Source organism: Pelobates fuscus, chromosome 4, assembly GCF_036172605.1.
Source record: "Pelobates fuscus isolate aPelFus1 chromosome 4, aPelFus1.pri, whole genome shotgun sequence".
NCBI lineage: Eukaryota > Metazoa > Chordata > Amphibia > Anura > Pelobatidae > Pelobates > Pelobates fuscus.
The window spans coordinates 86,379,680-86,401,093 of NC_086320.1; the positions used below are offsets into that span (position 1 = coordinate 86,379,680).

At 41.5% G+C, this 21,414-nt stretch overlaps 1 protein-coding gene across 1 annotated transcript in view; it reads left to right on the forward strand.

The window, feature by feature from the left end:
* The window catches only part of LOC134608513 (gamma-glutamyl hydrolase-like), a 58,770-nt gene that overhangs the window by 20,052 nt on the left and 17,304 nt on the right, over positions 1-21,414 (forward strand). Inside the window, exons 3-6 of the mRNA XM_063451364.1 lie at positions 1,197-1,247; positions 10,375-10,459; positions 11,877-12,015; positions 17,325-17,431. Coding sequence (XP_063307434.1) covers positions 1,197-1,247; positions 10,375-10,459; positions 11,877-12,015; positions 17,325-17,431 — 382 coding nt within the window. The remainder of the gene's footprint in view (positions 1-1,196; positions 1,248-10,374; positions 10,460-11,876; positions 12,016-17,324; positions 17,432-21,414) is intronic.

A 21,414-nucleotide genomic window follows, 5' to 3' on the forward strand; every position in this document is an offset into this window, starting at 1 on the left:
TTTTATACATATTGTGAGTCTTCCTGTTTCCAATTACCCCTGTCTGGTTTCCCCCATCAGTCACTGACAAATCTCCACAGAAGGGTGGACTTGTAGCATAGAATAAACCGTCTATAAATCTATTATATTAAACTTTCTTGTTCGGAACTTATTCCTCAAATTATATAAAGTAGCTTTATTAACTCATTAAAAAGCTTAAATAAGGTAGTTTTTGTAACTCAGGAGTGTCTTGCTTCCAGACTTCAAAGGGAAGGCATTTTCAAGTGAATTAGTTCTGAGCACCAGATATTTATGCAATATATCTCCTCCGATCTCCTCACTCAAGAGCTCCGCTCGGGACCATCTTGGAACCCTCACTAGGGAGAGAAACTGATGTGGCAGCTCTCCAGTTTTTCAGTGCCGATGGAAGGTATTACCTGCATGCTGCCACCCGTAGTGCCGCAATCACGGTCTCGCTTGCTGGATCCACTCGTGCTGCAAGATGCTACCCTGCCTCGTCCGGCTTGCCGTAGGCTTCCGGCTTGCTACGTCATCACGTAGACTTGAAGGCCTGCATACTTAGTATTTTAATGGGAAATGGCTTCTGAATTAGTCTTAGGGAGGGGTTAATAGTGCATTAACTTAGTAGGTGAAAATAACCAGCGTATTTATTATGTATATATGTTTCTATATTTATATATTATCATTATGACATTTTAGTAAAATTGTGCAAACGTGATCTTTTAGAGCAGACATTTTCGAGCACACTGAGATATGTAAGTAACCATACATGTCAGAACTGTTTGTGATATATGTGACCGACGACAGTACATTTCAGAATGATATATATTCTTTCAAAATTACTTTTTTTAAACATTTATTCCACGTGTGACTTAGTGGTTATGGTGCTTGGAGTTTCTTTAACACTGTTAGTATTAGTTGTACAGCAGCTATCATAGAGCTACAACTCTCAAGTTTTGTCAACTATAAGACAGGCAAAGCACCATGGGAGTTGTAGTTCTACAAGACCAGTAGACATTTTGTCTATTCATTCTATAAACAGTTTTAGCACTTAAAGGTAAGCTCTAGGCAACGTAATGTCTTCATCTTAATTTTCTGGTTCCTGTTCCATTCACCAATATGTTGTTTCAGTGAGTGTAATGTTGGCAACTGTACAATCTCATTTACTACATCTTTTATGCTATTTTTTTTTAAAGGATCAATCTTCCTGAGGAAGAATATGTGAAGATATTCAATTCCATTAATGGGTAGGTATTGACAAAAGTTGTTTTTCGCATATTACAATACACTATCAGCCACAACATTAAAACCACTGACAGGTGTAGTGAATAACTGATTATATCATTACAATGGTACCTGTTAAGGGTTTGGATATATTAGCATCTCTAAAACAGCAAGTCTTATGATGTGCTCCTGGTATGCAATGACCACCAAAATTGATTCAAGGAAGGACAATCGGTAAACCGGTGTCAGGGTCATGGGCGCGCAAGGCTCATTGATGCATGTGGAGAGGGAAGACTATCCCATCTGGTCCGATCACACAGAATAGCTACTATAGCTTAAAATGCTGGCTATGATAGAAAGGTATCAGAACACACAGTGCATCACAGTTTACTGCATTAAGCCTTTGTAGCCGCAGATTGGTGTGTTCATGATGACCCCTGTCCACCATTAAAAGTGCATTCAATGGGGGCATAAGAGTTAAAACTGGACCATGGAGTGATGGAAGGTTACCTAGACACATTTTCTTTTAGATTGGGTGGATGGGTAGGTGCCTGTGTGTCTTTGCCAGGGGAAGAGATGGTAGAAGTATGCACTATGGGAAGGAGGAAGTGTTATGATCTGTGATTTGTTCGGCTGTCAAACCTTGGGTCCTGGCATTCGTGTGGATGTTACTTTGACACATACCACCTACCTAGAGATAGTTGCAGACCACGTACACCCATTCATGGCAATGGGTTTCCCTGATGACAGTGGCCTCTTTTAGCAGGATAATGCACTATGCCACACTGCAAAAATTTGTTCAGGAATGGTATGAGGAACAGGACAAAGAGTTCAAGGTACTGCCTTGGGCTCCAAATTCCCCAGATCGTAATCCAATTGAGCATCTGTTGGTGCTGGAACAATACATCTTAAGCTCTTCTGGTGTCCATGCCTCAATGCATCAGAGCTGATAATAGGCAGGTGGTTTTAATGTGGTGGCTGATCAGTGTATGTGCTATGAAACAATGAAGTAGTTTGGATGTTATGTTTTTCATTAGAAGTTAAACTAAACTGTTAACAAAATGTGTTAATTCTCCTTCATCCATATGCAATGCATACTTCACAACAGTCCCGGATTCAGAGGGACAATGCCAAGTTTGGGTTCCTGCCCCCCATTTTGGGTTTGTTACCTGACATCCCACTTCTGGTGAAACCAAAGACAAATTCCCTTATAAGTAGAGCTGTAAACAGACACCAAAGTGGTGGATGTTCAAACATAGGATAAGGGACATCAATTAAAAATAAAAGATTCTTTATTAATAACTACTTTAATGCCTTCAAATTACTTTCTTAGAGTAGACATCTAAGCCCTCAGTTTGTCTCCTCACTCTAACTTTTTTACCCTTAGCATCCTCTATAGTAGGCTTAGCTTCCTTCTTTTTGATATCACTGTTTCTGTTTTTTCACTTTCCTTTTGGAGGCCAGTGTTTCGAAGGCTTTTTAAGTGTTTATAAATAAAGTCTTTCTAGTTTTCAGTTGGTGTCCCTTATCCTGTGTTGTGAACATCCACCACTTTCTTCTTTTTTTGGTTATTTCAGTGTTATGTTCTATTTTTGGGATTAAGTGTGTAAGCAACACTTCTTAAGTCCACTCTCTCCACATCAGGTGCCCTTTGCTTTAAATTCCCTGCTCACACAGTGGAGGTACAGTATTCTTCCTACAAAAATGGCAAATGTATTGATTAAAGAAACACTCCAAGCATAATTACTACTCTTTTCCTTCTGGTTATTGTAGCTGTAGTGTTTTACTTAAATTGATGAGCTAGAAACCCACCTCTTCAGCTCACAGTTCTCCCAAAAACAGTAATTTTACTTACCGTAAATTCCTTTTTTCTTAGTATAGTGGCAGTACTTACAAGTGGGATGTTCCTTCCGGTGTTGGACAAGAAGCTCCCCCTTCTTTGAATAATATAGCTGTGCTCCGCCTGCTGCCTCCATATAACCTGCAAGATTGAATCACCCGCCAGTAATAAAAAAGAACCAAACGGAGACAGACTAATGCAAAAACATTTAATCAAATGAAAGAGGAGGGAAAGCCAGTACTGCCACTATACTAAGAAAAAAGGAATTTACGGTAAGTAAAATTACTGTTTTTCCCTTCGTATAGTGGCAGTACTTACAAGTGGGATATAGCAAGAACCCTGCATACAACAAAGGGTGGGGACTCAGCAGGCCACAGCTTGCAGCACCTTACGCCCAAAAGCAGCCTCAGAAGATGAAAATATGTCCAGCCTATAATGCTTGATGAATGTATGCAAGGAAGACCAAGTAGCTGCTTTGCAGATGTCTTCAGGTGATGCTGCTGCTCTTTCAGCCCAGGAGGTTGCCATAGCCCTAGTGGAATGAGCCTTCAACGGGAATCTGAGAGGAATCCCTTTGGAGTGATAAGCCAACTTGATGGTATCTGTAAGCCACCTAGCCAGAGAGGGTCCGGAAACAGCACGACCCTTGTACTTGCCTTGAAAGTAGACAAAGAGATGATCTGAGGATCTAAACCCTTGAGTCCTCTGAAGGTATATCTTCAGGGATCTTCTAACATCCAGGAAATGCCACTTTCTTTCCAGATCCGATGTAGGAGATTGACAAAAGGACGGCAGAATAATAGGTTGGTTAATCGCAGCCCTAGAGATAACTTTAGGCAAAAAAGAAGGCCTGGGGTGCAGGACCACCTTTTCCTGATGGAAAATGGTGAACTCCGGAGAAGATGACAGAGCTCGGATCTCACCAACTCTCCTAGCGGAGGTGATAGCCACCAGGAAAGCCGTCTTGAAGGTTAGTAGATTGATGGGGACCTCAATCAACGGTTCAAACGGAGGTTCACAAAGGGCTTGAAGAACCAGAGACAAATCCCAGGTAGGAAAAGGCACTAATCTGGGAGGCCTCTTTAATCGTATGGACTTAACAAACCTTCGGACAAGCATGTTTGAGGCAATGTCACGAACCAGGAAGTGACTTAGAGCCGAAATTTGGCCCTTGAGTGTAGAGACCCCTAGGCCGGCTTCAAAACCATCCTGTAAAAAAGAAAGGATTTCCGGGATAGACGTTCTGGCAGGATCCGAACCTCGAAGAGAACACCAGGTTCTGAATTTCACCCAGACTCTGAAATAGATTTTCGAAGTGGACAAGCGGACAGAGGATAACAAAACGTCACATAAGTGTTCTGAGAGACCATGACCCTGAAGGATCATCCTTGCAGCAACCATGCTGTCAGGCGAAACATTTCCAGGGTTTCTACTGGAAGAGTCACATTCTCTAATAAGGTGGAAGAGATCGGGAGAGACCAACGTGATATGGTCATATTTTCCACTTCTGAGAACCAACTTCTGTTTGGCCAGAAGGGCAGGACTGCTAGAATTCTTGCCTTCTCCCATCTTATCTTCTGAACAATCCGGGGAATAAGAGCGACAGGCGGGAAAATATAAGCCATGTTGAAGTTCCAAGGGATCGACAGACCGTCTAGGACATCTGGGTAGTCTCCTGCTTGGAGAGAAGCGAATCTCTGCACTTTTCGGTTTCTCCTTGTTGCCAACAAGTCTATCTCTGGCCTGCCGAAGCGGGAAACTAGCTCCAAGAAAACCTGGTTTGATAGCGCCCAGTCTGCCTGAGACCAATGACTTCTGCTGAGGTCGTCTGCAATAATGTTTAGAGACCCTTTGATATGGGTAGCTGAGATTGCGAGAAGATTGGTTTGGGCCCAAGACATTATACGGTAGCAGAGATTTTGGAGAGCTTTTACCTTCGTGCCTCCTTGGCGATTTAAATAAGCCACAGTGGTGGCGTTGTCCGACTGAATCCTCACCATCCGATTGGTGATGACTGAACCGAAGGACACCAGTGCCTTCCAGACCGCTAGTAATTCCCTGAAATTTGAGGAGGCGCCTGCCTCTTCCTTGTTCCAAAGACCTTGATGGAATTGAGAACCGAGATGGGCGCCCCAACCAGTCTGGGAGGCATCTGTGGTTATCGTAATCCACTGTTTTTGTGCAAAAGATAGGCCTTTTGAAATGTTGCTCCTGTCTCTCCACCAGTTTAGCTGTTATTTTACCTTTCCGGATAGGTGGAAGGGAGAGTCTAGATCTTCCTGTTTTCGAGTCCATTGTGAAAGAATGTCCCATTGCAATGGTTTTGATTCTGCTTTTGCCCAAGCCACTGCTGGGATTGCAGAAGTGATGAGGCCTAGCAAACTCATAGCATCCCTGATTGAGCTTAGGTTTCTCAGCAGCTTTAATACGGCTTTTAAGATCCTCCTTTGTTTCTCTATTGGTAAAAACAGAGACAGGGACTGTTATTCTACCCGAAGGCCCAAGAATTCCAGACTCCGTGACGGATTCAACTTGGATTTTTCCAGGTTCAGGATCCAACCGTGATCTTTTAAAACCTTCATCGTAATCTTGAGATGATATTTTAGCAGTTGTTTCGATTTGGCTTTCAAGAACCAATCGTCCAGGTATGGAACAATCGAGATACCTTTCAGACGTAAGACTGCTGCTACGGGTGCCAGGATCTTCGTAAAAACTCGAGGAGCTGAAGACAGGCCAAAGGGCAGAGCCTTGAATTGCAAATGGAGAATCCTTCGCTTTCTTGTAAGAACCGCAAACCTGAGAAACTTCCAGGAAGATTCTGAAACCGGTACATGTAGATAAGCATCTATTAAATCTAATTTTGCCATGTGATCTCCTTTTTGTAAAATGTGCGTTACAAACAGAATACTTTCCATGCGGAACTTCTGGTACGGTATGCAGGTGTTGACTTGTTTTAGGTCTAGTATTGGCCGAAAGGATCCGTCTGGTTTCTGAACCAGGAACAGTCGGGAGTAAACACCCTGGAATTCCCAACGTTTGGGTACCTTCTCTACCACATCTTTTCTTAAAAGAAGAAGAGCTTCTGTTAGGAGTGCTTCTGTTTTTGTCCTTAAAGGATATACTGATAGTAGGAAGGAAGGTTGTGGTTTTGTTGAAAACTTTATTCTGTAACCTTCTGAAATTGTTCTTATAATCCACCCATTTGATGTACTCTATTTCCACTCTTGGGCGAAGAACCGAAGGCGTCCTCCCACTCTTTTGGCGTCAAAACTTCCTCTTTTTGTCTTGCCTGTTGGATTCATGTCTAGACCACTGGCTGCTGTTTCCACCTTGTTTTTGAAACCTTCGAAACCGCCCTTGGTAACGAAAGGATCGCTGACCCTTATACTGAAAACGTTTATATCCCTGTGATCTTGTTTCCAGAGGTAGGGCTTTCTTTGTATCCGACATTTGTTTAATAATGTCTTCCAAAGGTGTTCCAAAAAGTTTGTTCCTCTCAAAGGGTAATTCACACAAGGCAGCCTTGGATGCTGAATCCGCTGTCCATGTACGTAGCCAAAGAGCTCTTCTGGCCACTGACGACAATCCCATGATTCTTGCTGCTAAGCGCATAGACTCATCAGAGGCATCCAAAAGAAATTCATTAGATAACTTTAGTAGGAACATAAGATGGGAAGGATCTGAATCTGATTTTCCCATAAGAGATTCTTCCAGGGTTTGTAGCCAAACGCTCTGAGCCCTGAGAACCGCTGAACCTGCAATACCGGCTCTGCATTGGTACCCTGCGGCCTGAAATATTCTTCTACATGAAGTTTCGGCTCGTTTATCCATTGGGTCTTTGAGTCCTGAGACTTCGCCAATGGGTATAGTGGTTTTCTTAGATAGTTGGGCAATCTGAATATCTACTTTAGGAAGATCCTCCCACTTTTCTTCCGACTGTAGTTTGAACAGCAGTTTAAATTGTTTGGAAATAAATGCACGTCTTTCAGGATTCTTCCATTCTCTATGAAGGAGATCCAAGATTTTAGGTGACATCGGGAAACCTTTAACCTTACCCTTGGTAGGTTGCGTTTCTTGTACAGCTGATGTTACTTCCTTAATAAATTTTTTCAGCTCTTCTGGTGGGAAGCCTTCCTCCACACTGGAAGCTAGGCTGGAAATATCTGAAGGCGAAGAAATAGAGCATTCTCCTGAAGAAACGTCAGACACCGAAGGAGATCTATTCCTTCTACGTTTCTTAGGCTTCTCCTGTATAGCCGTCTCTTGCTTCACAGAATCTTTAAAAGACTCAAACGTCTGGGACAAATTTTCCTGGAACCAGCCCAGGAAGGATGCCATATCAGTCTGCTTAGCTTTTTCTAGCAATTCCACAGAGCACTGATTACACGTCTTTTTGCGACATCCGTCAGGCAGAGGTACAGCACATTCCAGACAACATAAGTGCTTAGATTTGCTTGTGGCTTTTTTAGGGACAGATGCTGACATCTTGTCCTTATCCGCTTTGTCCGGGGGAATAGGACTGGACATATCTGTGGATCAAACAACAAAAAATGTTTCAATAGAAATATAAATATAAATATACATATACGCATGCAAAATAATAGATGAATGAAAGGAGAGATCCATAAAATCTCACCTTAAATCAACTAAAGTCCGTGTAGGAGGGCTGGTGACACGGAGAACCAGAGCTGTACACCCACCCTTGGGGTCAGCAAGGTTCTGCACAGTTTATATATCAGAATTTAAAAAAAAAAAATTTTTAATTTTAAATTTGGCGCCAAACAACCCCGATTTCGCGCATGCGCAGTTGCGCGATTCCGTGTTTGGTGGAACGCAACGCCTCCCGGCGTGCGTTCCACCACTGTGCGCATGCGAAAAGCAATCGAGGAGGACCGCCCGGGAACTCATCTTTAGCAGCCACAAAAGGGAAGTACCCGGTCGCGTTCCGTAACGCTAGACCGGAAGTACTGCGCCACTCAGTTCCCACCCGGGGAACCATCGGGCAATTACCTCCCCGATCAGCAGCCTGTGCTGATCGCACCTTCTCCACCTGAACTGGGGAACCTGTCCGTCCCGTTGCCGGGACAAGAAGAACTGGCGGGTGATTCAATCTTGCAGGTTATATGGAGGCAGCAGGCAGAGCACAGCTATATTATTCAAAGAAGGGGGAGCTTCTTGTCCAACACCGGAAGGAACATCCCACTTGTAAGTACTGCCACTATACGAAGGGAAAATTGTAGGATGATCAGAATTTGCTGAGAAACTTTAGCCACTCCTTGTTACATACATATGCACGTATGGTACATATGCCGATTTGACTGAACAGGGGTACGGTAGGTTACATTCTCTGTTTAAAAAAAAAAAAAAATGTAACTCAAATATTACCACTGTCTTTGGCGATGAAATAGGGACACAAAAATTCTTAATCTGCCCTATGGGAAAGACCCTGGTTACTGTCATTGGCAGATGGTATGCCATTACTGCAAATTTAGAGTCCAGTAGATAACAAACGTGCACAAATCCCTTTTAGCTGCTCCGAATCAAATGCCTATTTATCTGGTGACTAATTATTTGGCACACTGGATATTTTTTTTTACCAAATCTGCCTTTTGTACTGATTTTTTATTTTTTTTGCCTAAACCACTGAGCAGAGCCAATGTTCAGACCAGTGTTTGAGAAACTTTCTATGTTTCCCAGATTTCTTGAATTTTAAATGTTCTAATTCATTAACATATTCAGCCATCATGAGTTCTGGTATTAAATTACAAAAACTAACATTTAAGGTATCTAGGAAACACAAAAAGGGTCTCAAACACCGGTCAGTGCACTTAGCTTTGCACGGCAGTTCTTTCAATAAACACAGTATTGTTGAGAATTTATAACCATACTGCAAACTTTAGTTCGTAACAACTAAATCAAATTCAGCTGGCTTTGCAAATCAGCTACTTTGACCAATATTTTCCCAAATTTGGTTTATATTACCTCCCCAATGAATTGATTAGTGAATAAACCCCAAAATATGTTAATGCATTAACCAGTGAGGCAGCAAATTTATGTATAACTAAAGAACTGTCACTTCTAGAGACCCTCTACTTATTGTGTGTACGACACTGCAGGATCTAATTTGCATCTAATGCCCTGTGTTACCCATGAAAATTAAAATAAATCAAACTATGAATATATATATATATATATATATATATATATATATATATAAAGACAATAGCTGAACTGGATATTTTTTCTAAATCTGAACTTTGTACAGATTTTTTTTTTTTTTTTTATTTACTTAAAACACATTCAGCAAAGCCAATGTTCAGACCAGAGTTTGAGAAACTTTCTATGTTTCCCAGATTTCTTGAATTTTAAATGTCCAAAGAGGAACTGTCACTCCTGATTTTAACACATACAAATCACTAGCTAAAAGTTAGTTATTGGTGTGCTTATTAAAAAAAACAAAAAACATATTTAAATTTAATGTAATATTCATGATTTGCCAGGGAACACAAGGCAAAGGATGCAAATTAGATCCTGCAGTACCGTATACACAACACACACAATAGGGAGAGGGTAAGAGCTCTCTAGAAGTGACAGATCTTTCATTCAGTAACTGAATTTGGGAATATCAATGTATCTAAAGAGTAGAAATGTAGTTACATTCAAATTGGCTGCTTTACTGGTTAATGTATTATACATTTTGGGGTTTACTTACTAATCAGTTCATTGTGGGGGGAAGAAGGTGGATAAAACCAAAATTGAGAAATGTTGACAAGTAGTTGATTTGCAAAGCCAGTTGAATTTGATGTATTTCTTGTGGCCTAAGGTTTGCAGTTCGGTTATACGTTCTCTGCAATACTGTGTTTATTGAATGAACTCCTGGGCAAAGCTAAGTGCACTGACCGGTGTTTGGGACCCTTTCTGTGTTTCCTAGATACCTTAAATTTTAGTTTTTGAAATTTAATACCAGAAATCACGATGACTGAATATGCATAAAACCACTGATGAATCTCATTGTATACAAGAACTGTAATTTAGTTACATATAACTTTATTTCTTCACTAGGTAATACGTTCGAACTTTAAAATGATCAAGGAATTTTGGTAAAAAGAAAACCAATTTGTAAAATTGAGGGCAAAACAGCAAAGTTGACTGAATTAGAAAATATTACAAATACTGTTCTTTAGGCCTAAAATTTGCATTTTGGTTTGCAGTTCACTGCAGTTCATTGTTTACTTGATAATCCATTGTATGTTGTTTTCTCGAAATTGTATTTGAAACATTACATTAAGTTTAAATTTCTTACATTTTAGGATTCTCCTTCCAGGTGGTATTGTTGACCTTAGACACTCGGGATATGCTAAAGCAGCCAAGATCTTTTATGACCTGGCCCTAAAGGTACCTTCTTACTGAAAAATGACTCCTCCTTCTGTGTAACAGTGTCTCAAATTATTATTATTATTTATAAAGCACCAAAAAGTTCCGTAGCGCTGTACAATGGGTGGACTAACAGACACATAATTGAGATCAGACCACTGGACGTACAGGAACAGAGGGGGTTGAATTTTTGAAGGAGTGGAGATTATGTGAAAGTCTAACAGAGAGGGGAAGGGCGTTCCATAGGAACGGTGCAGCCCTAGAGAAGGCTTTAAGGTGAGCATCAGAGGTAGGAGTACGAAGAGAGGTTAGACATAGGTCTCAGAGCGTATGGGCCTATTTGTGTATTAGTGAGGATAAGTAGGTCGGACCAGCATTGTATATAGATATGTAAGCAAGTATCAGGATCTTAAATTGAGTCCTATATCTTAGGGGAAGCCAAAGTAGGGGCTGACAAAGGGGGGAGGCGTGGGAGGTGCGGGCGGACAGGAAGATGAGATTGTTTCATTGCGCGTATGCCATATCATTTTATAAATATGATCCAGGAAGAGTACTGAGAGCTAGTTATGTCATAGATTCCAAAGTTTCAGGTAGGCGTATGTACAGTTTATACATTTTACTGTAGGAATAATCAGCATATGAATAAATAAAAAAATATACTAATTGAAGATCACATTCACCCTCTCTCAGATGATGACTTAAAACAAAGATAAGTGCAGCATTTTCAGCACTATAAAATGGAACTATGTCATATTATTGTCAAAAGCGTTAATATTATAAGTTGTACGCTGAACTTAAAGGGACTCTCCAGTGCCAAGAAAACATATCCTGCAGTGCCCCTTCCCTCTCCCTGCAGTGCCCCTTCAGTGACTTACCTGAATCCAGCACTGATGTCCCTCGTCGCTGGCTCAGGCTCTGCCCATGCTCCCCCCCGCCCCCCCCCCCCAACCTCAGCCGGTGGGAGAGACCTAAGGCGCATGCGTGGCAATGGCCGCGCGCACGCATTAGACCTCCTCATAGGAAAGCATTATCCAATGCTTTCCTATGGGCATTCCGGCGACGCTTGAGGTCTTCATGCATAGTGTGAGGACGTCCAGCATAGTTTAAAACACTGTTCGTGTTCTAAGAACACGGAAGTCCCTCTTGTGGCTGTCTGATAGCCACTAGAGGAGGACAACCCTGCAAGGTAATTATTGCAGTTTATAAAATCTGGAATAATTATACTAGCAGGGTTAAGGGTGGTGGGAGTTGGCACCCAGACCACTCCAATGGGCAGAAGTGGTCTGGATGCCTGGAGTGTCCCTTTAATTTTTTTGTGCATGACATTGTATAGGGTTGGTTTATAGGCTTTGTTACCTCTACGGTCTAAGAAGTCTCAGAGTATAAATTGCTTCACAAATAGCAACATTTCCTTTGTAACATACTCATTTTGCTCCAGGCTAATGACAATGGTGACTATTTCCCGATCTGGGGAACATGTCTCGGATTTGAAGAACTAACTTATCTTACAAGTGGGGAACTGTTACTAACATTGACCGATACAGAAGATGTTTCATTACCTCTGAAATTCAGTCAAGGTGTGTATAAACATTTCTACTAAATGTTCTTACATAGATATCTGAATAGGAGTGTCTTCATTTTTAAAACAAATTATCCATATGTAATACATATTTAGAGATGTAGATATAGGAAATTAGACATTGGTCAGTGTTGATAAAAAAAATATACTACATAATTTTGTTTTAAAGGAGCACTCTGAAGTGGTTATAGTGCAGGAGTTCAAGATTTTTTGCTGATGGCAATCAGCTGTGTGAAGGGGTATATATACATGTCCAGGTAATGGGTTATACAGATACCCTTGAGAAAGGCATCAAGTAGTGTGCCGAAATATTAGGGGTTTAGTGATTGTGTGCCCTGGTAGGTAAAAGTGTATTTTAGCGTATTTTACTATTTGCCGTTTCGTTCAGGTTTGATTTAAGCAAAAAAAACAACTAACTCATATAATATTTGCCTTACCTAGAATGTGGGGGTAAAAGTGTATTTTAGAGTATTTTATTATTTGGATTTAGTTATCTTGCTTATTGTGCCACTTAATCACACCTGAATGAAACAGCAAATAATAAAATACGCTACAATACACTTTTACCGTATTGCTTTGTTGTATATATTTGTTCACGGTGTCTTTTGTTTTGTACTTGTATATTTATCTTCATTTATGTGAATAAAGTATTATTATATAATTTAATATTACATATACCGTATATACTCGAGTATAAGCCGACCCGAATATAAGCCGAGGCCCCTAATTTTATCCCAAAAAACTGGGAAAACTTATTGACTCGAGTATAAGACTAGGGTGGGAAATGCAGCAGCTACTGGTAAATTTCTAAATAAAATTAGATCCTAAAAAAAATACATTAATTGAATATTTATTTACAGTGTGTGTATAATGAATGCAGTGTGTGCGTATGTTTGTGTGTATGAGTGCAGCGTGTGTGTATGAGTGCAGCGTGTGTGTATGAGTGCAGTGTGTGTATGAGTGCAGTGTTTGTGTGCATGAATGCAGTGTGTGTGTGCATGAATGCAGTGTGTGAATGCAGTGTGTGCAGGGCCGGTGCAAGGATATTTGCCGCCGTAGGCAAAAAATTTTTTGCCGCCCCTCCCCCCCCCATATGTCCTGACTTCCCCTCCTCCTCCCTCAGTGGTCCTTACCTCCCCACCCCCGTGTTCCTTCACCCCCCCCCCAGTGGTCCTGACTCACCCCTCCCCTAGTGGTCCTTACCCTCCCCTCCCCTAGTGGTCCTTACTTCCCCCTCCCCTCCCATAGTGGTCCTTATCCCACCCCCTCCCTCTCATAGTGGTCCTTATCCCCCCCCATCCCTCCCATAGTGGTCCATATACCCCCCCTCCCTCCCATAGTGGTCCTTATCCCACCCCCTCCCTCCCATAGTGGTCCTTATCCCCCCCTCCCTCCCATAGTGGTCCTTATACCCCCCTCCCTCCCATAGTGGTCCTTATCCCCCCCCTCCCTCCCATAGTGGTCCTTATCCCCCCCCTCCCTCCCATAGTGGTCCTTATACCCCCCCTCCCTCCCATAGCGGTCCTTATACCCCCCTCCCTCCCATAGTGGTCCTTATCCCCCCCCTCCCTCCCATAGTGGTCCTTAACCCACCCCTCCCTCCCATAGTGGTCCTTATACCCCTTTTTTTTGTTATTATACATTTTTTTATTATTATTATTTTTTTATTTATTTATATATATATTTTTTCGTCCCCCCTCCCTGCTTGATATATGGCAGGGAGGGGGGCTCTCCTTCCCTGGTGGTCCAGTGGTAGTTCAGTGGGGGGGAGAGGGGGGCTGGCAGAGCTGTAACTTACCTGTTCTGCAGCTCCTGTCAGCTCTCTCCTCCTCTGCGCCGTCCGTTCTGCTCTTCTGTCAGCTTACACTGTAAGTCTCGCGAGAGCCGCGGCTCTCGCGAGATTTACACTGGGAGCTGACCGAGGTGCTGAACGGACGGCGCAGAGGAGGAGAGAGCTGACAGGAGCTGCAGAACAGGTAAGTTACAGCTCTGCCAGCCCCCCTCTCCCCCCAGTCTGTATTATGGCAATGCAAATTGCCATAATACAGACCTTGACTCGAGTATAAGCCGAGTTGGGATTTTTCAGCCCAAAAAATGGGCTGAAAAACTCGGCTTATACTCGAGTATATACGGTATATAAATAAAGTATTATAATAAATTAGATAGTTAGATGAGGTGATATTTAAAGCATCTGATAAAGGGGGTAACACTGTCATCCTAAATAAATCAGACTATGTTTCGATGGTGCATAGATTAATCGAGGACAGTGACACATATGAAGTACTTAGGGGGGATCCTACCAAGAAATACTTAGCGGAATTAAAAAGTATTCTTGACACAGCGTTGTCCCTCTATTTGATTTCTAAGGAGGAATATAACTTTATATTCGTAAAAAACCCCGTAACTGCCACATTTTATTCTCTTCCAAAAGTACATAAACAAAAACCAATACTAAGTGGAAGGCCTATTGTTTCTGGCAGAGACAATCTGACTCAAAATGCTAGCTTGTATGTAGACCGGATACTGAGGAAACTGGTGTTCGAACTTCCTTCATACCTAAAGGATACTAAGCATACACTGAACATTATAGAAGAAATCAAAATTAATGGTGATGCCATTTTATGCAGTCTCGATGTTGAGAGCTTATACAGCTCTATACCACACAAAGTGGGTTTGCAACATCTTAGAGCATCTCTGGACATGAACCCGGTTGTCTAGACAAGACATAATGAATTTGTTCAGGATTTAATGCAGTTTATTTTGACACACAATCATTTTATTTTCCAAGGAAAATACTACCACCAGGTGAGAGGGACAGCTATGGGGACAGCTTGTGCCCCCTCATATGCTATCCTTCACTTGGGTTGGTGGGAAAGAACCATGGTGTTTAATGACAATATGGAGAAGTACACAAGACACATCAAATTATGGAAAAGATACATCGATGATGTATTGATTATATGGACAGACACCTCTGATCTCTTTCTAGAATTTGTCAAGTTCCTTAACTTTAATGACATTAATTTGAGATTGACTAGCGAAATTGGGGGAAAGACAATTAATTTTTTGGACATCATCATTACGTTGACAGATGAGGGGTATCTTAGATCTACACTTTTTCGCAAACCAACAGCGACCAATAATCTGTTGAATTGGACAAGTTACCACCCACCCTCACTCAAAAAAGGAATACCAATTGGACAGTATTTGCGTCTTCGACGCAATTGCTCTACTTTAGAAGATTTCAAACTAAAGGCCAAGAATTGACAGCATCAGTTCAAAGAAAAGGGATACCCAAATAGATGCATAAAAAATGCATATAAAAGCGCATTACTTGTAGACCCTAAAGATCTTCTAGTTGAAGATTCCAATTCAAAATCATCACAAGAGATCATTAGGTGCATAGGGAATTTTGATGCCGGCTGGCATCAAATTATCAATATTTTGGAAAGATTCTGGCCCCTTTTGCACCAAGATCCACACCTACATAGGGTGATAACACCCCGTGCATCTGTGACAGCAAGAAGGGGGCGCAACATTAAGGATATTTTGGTCCCTAGCCACCTTAAAAATGCCCTCAGAAACCAACATGGTTGAAATCTCCAGTCATAGGCACATATCAGTGTGGCAGGTGTAAGACATGTAAATTTATACGTCGACCATCTAAAACTTTTCCAGATTCAACATATACTCAGGAATTTAAGGTTAAAAACTTCTTTAATTGTCAATCTAAAGGCCTGGTATATTTACTTACATGCTCCTGTAACAAACTTTACGTGGGCAAGACATCCCGCAATTTCAAGTTGAGAATAGGGGAACACGTTAATTCAGTGAACCCCAAAAGATTGATAGACACCCCAGTCTCTAAACATTTAAAATTACATCATGGTGGTCTATCAGACGGGATTAGATTTTGCGGCATTGAAAGAGTTATGCTGGGACCAAGGGGTGGTGATTTAGACAAAAGACTCTTACAGAGAGAGAGCTTTTGGATATATAAGCTTAAAACCCTCTCACTCCTTGGTCTCAACAAAGGTTCGCAAGGACCCCGCGATCACATGGCCGGGGGGGGCGGGGGGGCAAGGGTGGATCGGGCAGTGGGGGTCTAGATGACTGGTATTGTCCTTTACACATAATTCACCTATCGGTCATGTATTTCTATTGTAAGTGCTTAGAACAAGCATGTCAAACGCAAAGTCTAGCATGGGCCACATAAACAAGGTTTAAGTTTATGTGGGACGCAATTTTTTTTTTACATTTTCATAGAAACGTAGGTTTATTTTGAAAAGTACAGTATATAAAAAAAAAACCCTCTCTACTAAATCCCAGTCCCAATATACTAAATCCCAGTAACCCTCTCTAGCCAACAAGCAGGCTCCACTCACATTGCCACTGCCAGTATGCGACTCCGGAGTCCGGCCTCTGGTATACCCCAAATGGCGCCATCCGCACCCTGTGCCAAATCTGATCCTCCCGCTACTTCTTGAAATCCTGTAAAGGTGGAGCACGTCGATGTCATGTCGGAATTTGACGTGGCGTTGTGTGCCTCCATGCACCTCCAGGTACTCCACTGTCCAGTCACAACCATTGCAACACTGACCAACACACACACACACACACACTGATAGACACACACACATAGATACTCACAGACAGACAGACAGCCACAGACAGACACACACACTGACACACACACTGACAGACACACTGACAGACACACTGACACACACAGACACACACAGACACACACATACTCACTGACACACACTCACTGACAGACCCACACACACACAGACACACATACACAGACACACACACACATTCTTGCACTCACATCATTTTATTTATTGCACCCTGCCTTTGGGAGCTGGTGTGGACCCTCTTCTATCTGGAGATTTCCTTCCTGCTCTTCACTTCTCCCTCGCGCGCAGTTTAGTGATGCCGGGTGCCAGAATATGACGTCATATTCCGGCACCACTACAGAAGGCGCGTGCAAGGGAGCAGTGAGGAGCAGGAAGGTTGAGCTCCCTCGCTGACGCCAGGAACCTCTCCTCCCCGGCCGGGTAACTTTTAGCATAGTAGGCACCTGCAATGTGGAGAAAGCAGGTGCCTACTCTGCTTTAACACTAAGCATGCACTTGTAGCTCGCCGGGCCGCAAACATGTCCATTGTGGGCCGTGAGTTTGGCATGCTTGGCTTAGAATAACTACTGTCTGATATCTTGTAAAAACATGTATAATGTCAAGCTTATGTGCACTTTACACCTAACGCAAATGTTTATCTTTTAATCTTTATGTATTTTCCCAGATGCCTTAAGAAGCAAGTTATTTAGAAATATTCCAAAGGATCTGTATGATAATCTTTCCAAATTACCCATAACATCAAACTTTCACTCCTGGAGCTTGTCTGTGCAGGTACATTGCTTTTTAACATTAATTGGCTTAGAAATGTGCTCTCTTCTCCATCATTCGAACTCATTACATTAGAATATATACAAAACAGCAAAATAAGGTGTGTTTGGCGCTAAAAGAGAAATGCACAAATTCCCAATGCCACTGATCACCTAATGTGGCATAACAGGAAGTGCTAGAACATAATAAACAATAAAATACTTAGATCTGAGTTGCCAGTGAGATACAGGAATAACAGATCTATATAGGAGACAAAAACATGGATGCTCGCATAGTGAAATATAGTTGTAAAATTGTATTAATAGCAAGATCCACTCAGAACTACTCACATTTACCAGAGCCACTTATAGCAGGCTCTGGCTGTGTAGATGTATAGGTAAGTAAACTGTATCCAGCTCCTATGGCTACCACGCAGACCAAGTAAGGAATCCCCAGGATGCAGTGGATAGAAAGACAGGATACTTTATTTCTCAAAATAATTAAAAACACAACGCCTGTGTTTAAGAGTGTAATTTAGGAGTTAAAGGTTTATTCCAGTCTTTTTCAAATCTTGCTTTATTTTCTCTCCTTTTTTATTTAATTATTTATTTTTTAGTGCACCTCTTACTTTGTTTCTCCATGCTTTTAAAAAACATTAAAACATTTTTTTTTTGTCTGCGAACAATATTTAATGTTAAGATACTGAAATTATACAACACCTTACTAATAACAATATTACAAGAATGTAAATTAAATCGACTATCTTAAAATTACGTTTTCTGTTTTTTAACTGAACTGGAGATAATATATTTGACAGCTCTGAATTTAGATAGTAAAGGTGACAAATAGTATATAAGACAATTAAGTGGACTGTGTTATTCGGAAAATTTGAGGTAACCTTTATTGTGTAATGTTTGCCTTGTGATATTTTATGCAAATGATTGTAACCCCTACCCCTTTCTTTTGGTAACCTTCCCTTAAATAATAAAAAAAAATATATACTAATAAAAAAAAAAAAAAAAAACATTTAAAAATAGTAAAACACTTACCTTGAATCCCACACCGGACCAAGTTCTCTCCGATCTCTTCCATACCTTCTCTGTTGTCACTCCGCATCATTCAGTTAGGGTCTCTGGTCCAATCATAGATGGGGAGGGAGTTCTGCACAGAGAGAGTGAAGCAGCTAATAGAGGAAATGAAGAGGAAGAAAGGGCGTGTTCCACGGAGAGAGTTCTGCAATAAATGAAAGGGGAGCAACTGAGTAAGTGACGAGGGAGGAGAGGGTGCTCTATAGAGGGAGTTCAGCACAGAGGGAAGGAAGTAACTATTACAGGAAGTGACAAGGAAAGAGGAAGGGCGGCACAGAGGCAGAGAAGGGGTTAATAGGCTTAGTGAAGGAGGCAGGAGTCAGGGCTGCTTAAAGGGAGAGCATGGGTTACTAAACTGAGTGAAGGGAATAGAGTCAAGGCTGCACCGAGGGAGAAAAGGGGTTAATAGACTGAGTGAAGGGGAAGCAGGCAGGGCTGCACAGCGGGTGAGAAGGGGTTAATAGACTGAGTGAAGGGATAGCAGGCAGTGCTAAAACTAAATGAAGGGGAGGGAGCGAGCTTCACATTACAGGCAGCTTTGCCTGACAAGTGAAGAAGGTGATGAGGACAGACACAATTTATGCATAGCACCAAGATTAGGCAGTCCTGGAAAAGAGTCCGTGCGCTGGGCTTGTAACCAGCCCCTGGCGCAAAAGTGGAAATATCTTTGTATGTTCAGGGATTGAATGCTGCTTAAATTGCATGACTGCTTCTAAAAGCAGGTTGAAGTACCCTTCTATCACTTTGTTAATGCAGCCCAAGTCATACCTCCTCTGGCTGAGACTAACACAGCCTCCCTACACACTTCCTGAAAAAGAGTCTTCATTTCTAGCTTCCTTCATTGCACAGAGTGTTTAATTTAGCATTTCTTATCTCCGGGTCTGTCAATAGCATGAGATAATTAAAGTTCAATAAACAAAGAAGGAAATATCTTTTTGAAGCAAACTCAATTTCTGATTGAATCTTAAAGGAATTCGTAGGGTAAAGAATACAAATCTGACCCCCTCTTTAGTCACTTACCTGATTCCACCACCGATATCCATCGGTGCTCCGCCTCCTTCAATGTCATCCGATGGCAGGGCTAATGTGCATGTTCGGTGAGCGCATTAAGCCAGAGTGTGATGATGTCCAGCGTCAGTTAGGCACGCTAAAGTTGGTTAGCAAGCAGGAAGTGCCTTTAGTGGCTGTCTTATTCATTCAATGTAATTATTGCAGTTTCTCAGAAGGTCAAACTCTGAACCTTAACTTACTCTATTTCTTTTAAAGAGAGTTTTCTCCCCATGGCATCCAAAGAAGCACAGCAGTGAGTAATGTGTAAAACCCTGCTTAATGTGGCACTCCGAGCACCATTACTACTTTTATGCATTTGATAGTTTTTGGCCTTATCAATATGCTGTATTTTTCTGCACGCTCAAATCTTTAAAGTTTTTGGATAAAATAAATAAAATGTTTTGCAGAATGCTGTACCATAAGCTTGCCTCGATAGCCACACCCCCTCACTCCAGAAAAAGACTTCCTTATCAAACAGGTATGCATACAGCTCAGCCACTGACAGTGCTGAAATATCAGAACAACAAAACAGCTTGCATTAGAAGAAGAGGACAGCCAGGGAGGTAGTTAGGATATCACTACCTGTTTGTTGTTCCACTGACTGTCTGCACCCAACTTGTGAATTAAAAACAGCTCACTAAGAGCTGTTCGGGCTAAGACTATCTAACTAGCATACCTTTGAGAAATCTTTTGGTGCAGCATTCTGCAAAACATTTACTTTATTTTTATTTTTTTGTGCAAAAATTATAAAGATTTGAGAAAGCAAAGAAATACAGCCTATTAACAAGCCCCAAATCTATAAAATGCATTAAAGGATCACTATAGTCAAAATATAAAAGCAAGAAAGACCTTAGCCTTCTTCCTTGCTTTTATATTAATTTCACCTTTAAAAAAAATAATTATATTTATTCTATTATAATAAAAACTTACCTCCGTTCCAGCACGAAATCCTCGGCAGGCCACGCCCCCTTTTCCGGCAAACCAATGATTTAGCAGGACTCAATCAAACTCTTCTCTTGACGAAGCATCATCGCTTTGTACTGCGCATGCGCAGCTTCGCGCTGCTCCAATCACGTTCTTCATAGAGCGCCATTGAAATTAATGCCACTCTATGAGAGAACACTAAGCGATTTACCGCGTATGTGCGTGTTGTGCGAGTTCTATCTATCTATCTGTATCTATGTATATCTTATCTATATCTACTATCTATCTATATATCTATCACTATGTATATCTATGTATATCTATCTATATCGTATCCATCTATATCCATCTATCTGGATCTATATCTATCTATCTATCTATCTATCTCTCTAACTCTCTTTCTCTGACTGACTCTCACACTCTTTAACTCTCGCTCTAACCCTCTCTTTCTCTAATTCACTCTTGCTAACTTACTGTCTTGCTCTCTAACTCACTCTCTAACTCACTCACTCTCTTGTTCTCTAACTCTCTCTCTATATATAATCCTCTCTCTATAATCCTCTCTCTCACCCTCTCTCTCTATTCTCTCTAACCCTCTCTTTTTTTAACCCTCTCTCTCTCACTCTCTCTCTAACTCTTGTTCTAACCCTCTCTTTTTCTACCTCACTCTTTATCTCTATCTCTCTTTAACTCTCTCGTCCTCTCTCTCACACTGTCTGACTCTCTCTAACTTTCTCTCACACTCTCTCTAACTCTCGTTCTAACCCTCTCAAACTCTCTCTCTAGCTCTCTCTCTAGCTCTCTTTTGCTCTCTAACTTTATCACACTCTCTGACTCTCACTCTCTCTTTCTCTCTCTCTCTCTCTCTCTAACTTTCTCTCTCACTCTAACTTGTTCTCACCCTCCCTTTCTCTAACTCACTCTCACACTCTGTGACTCTCTCTC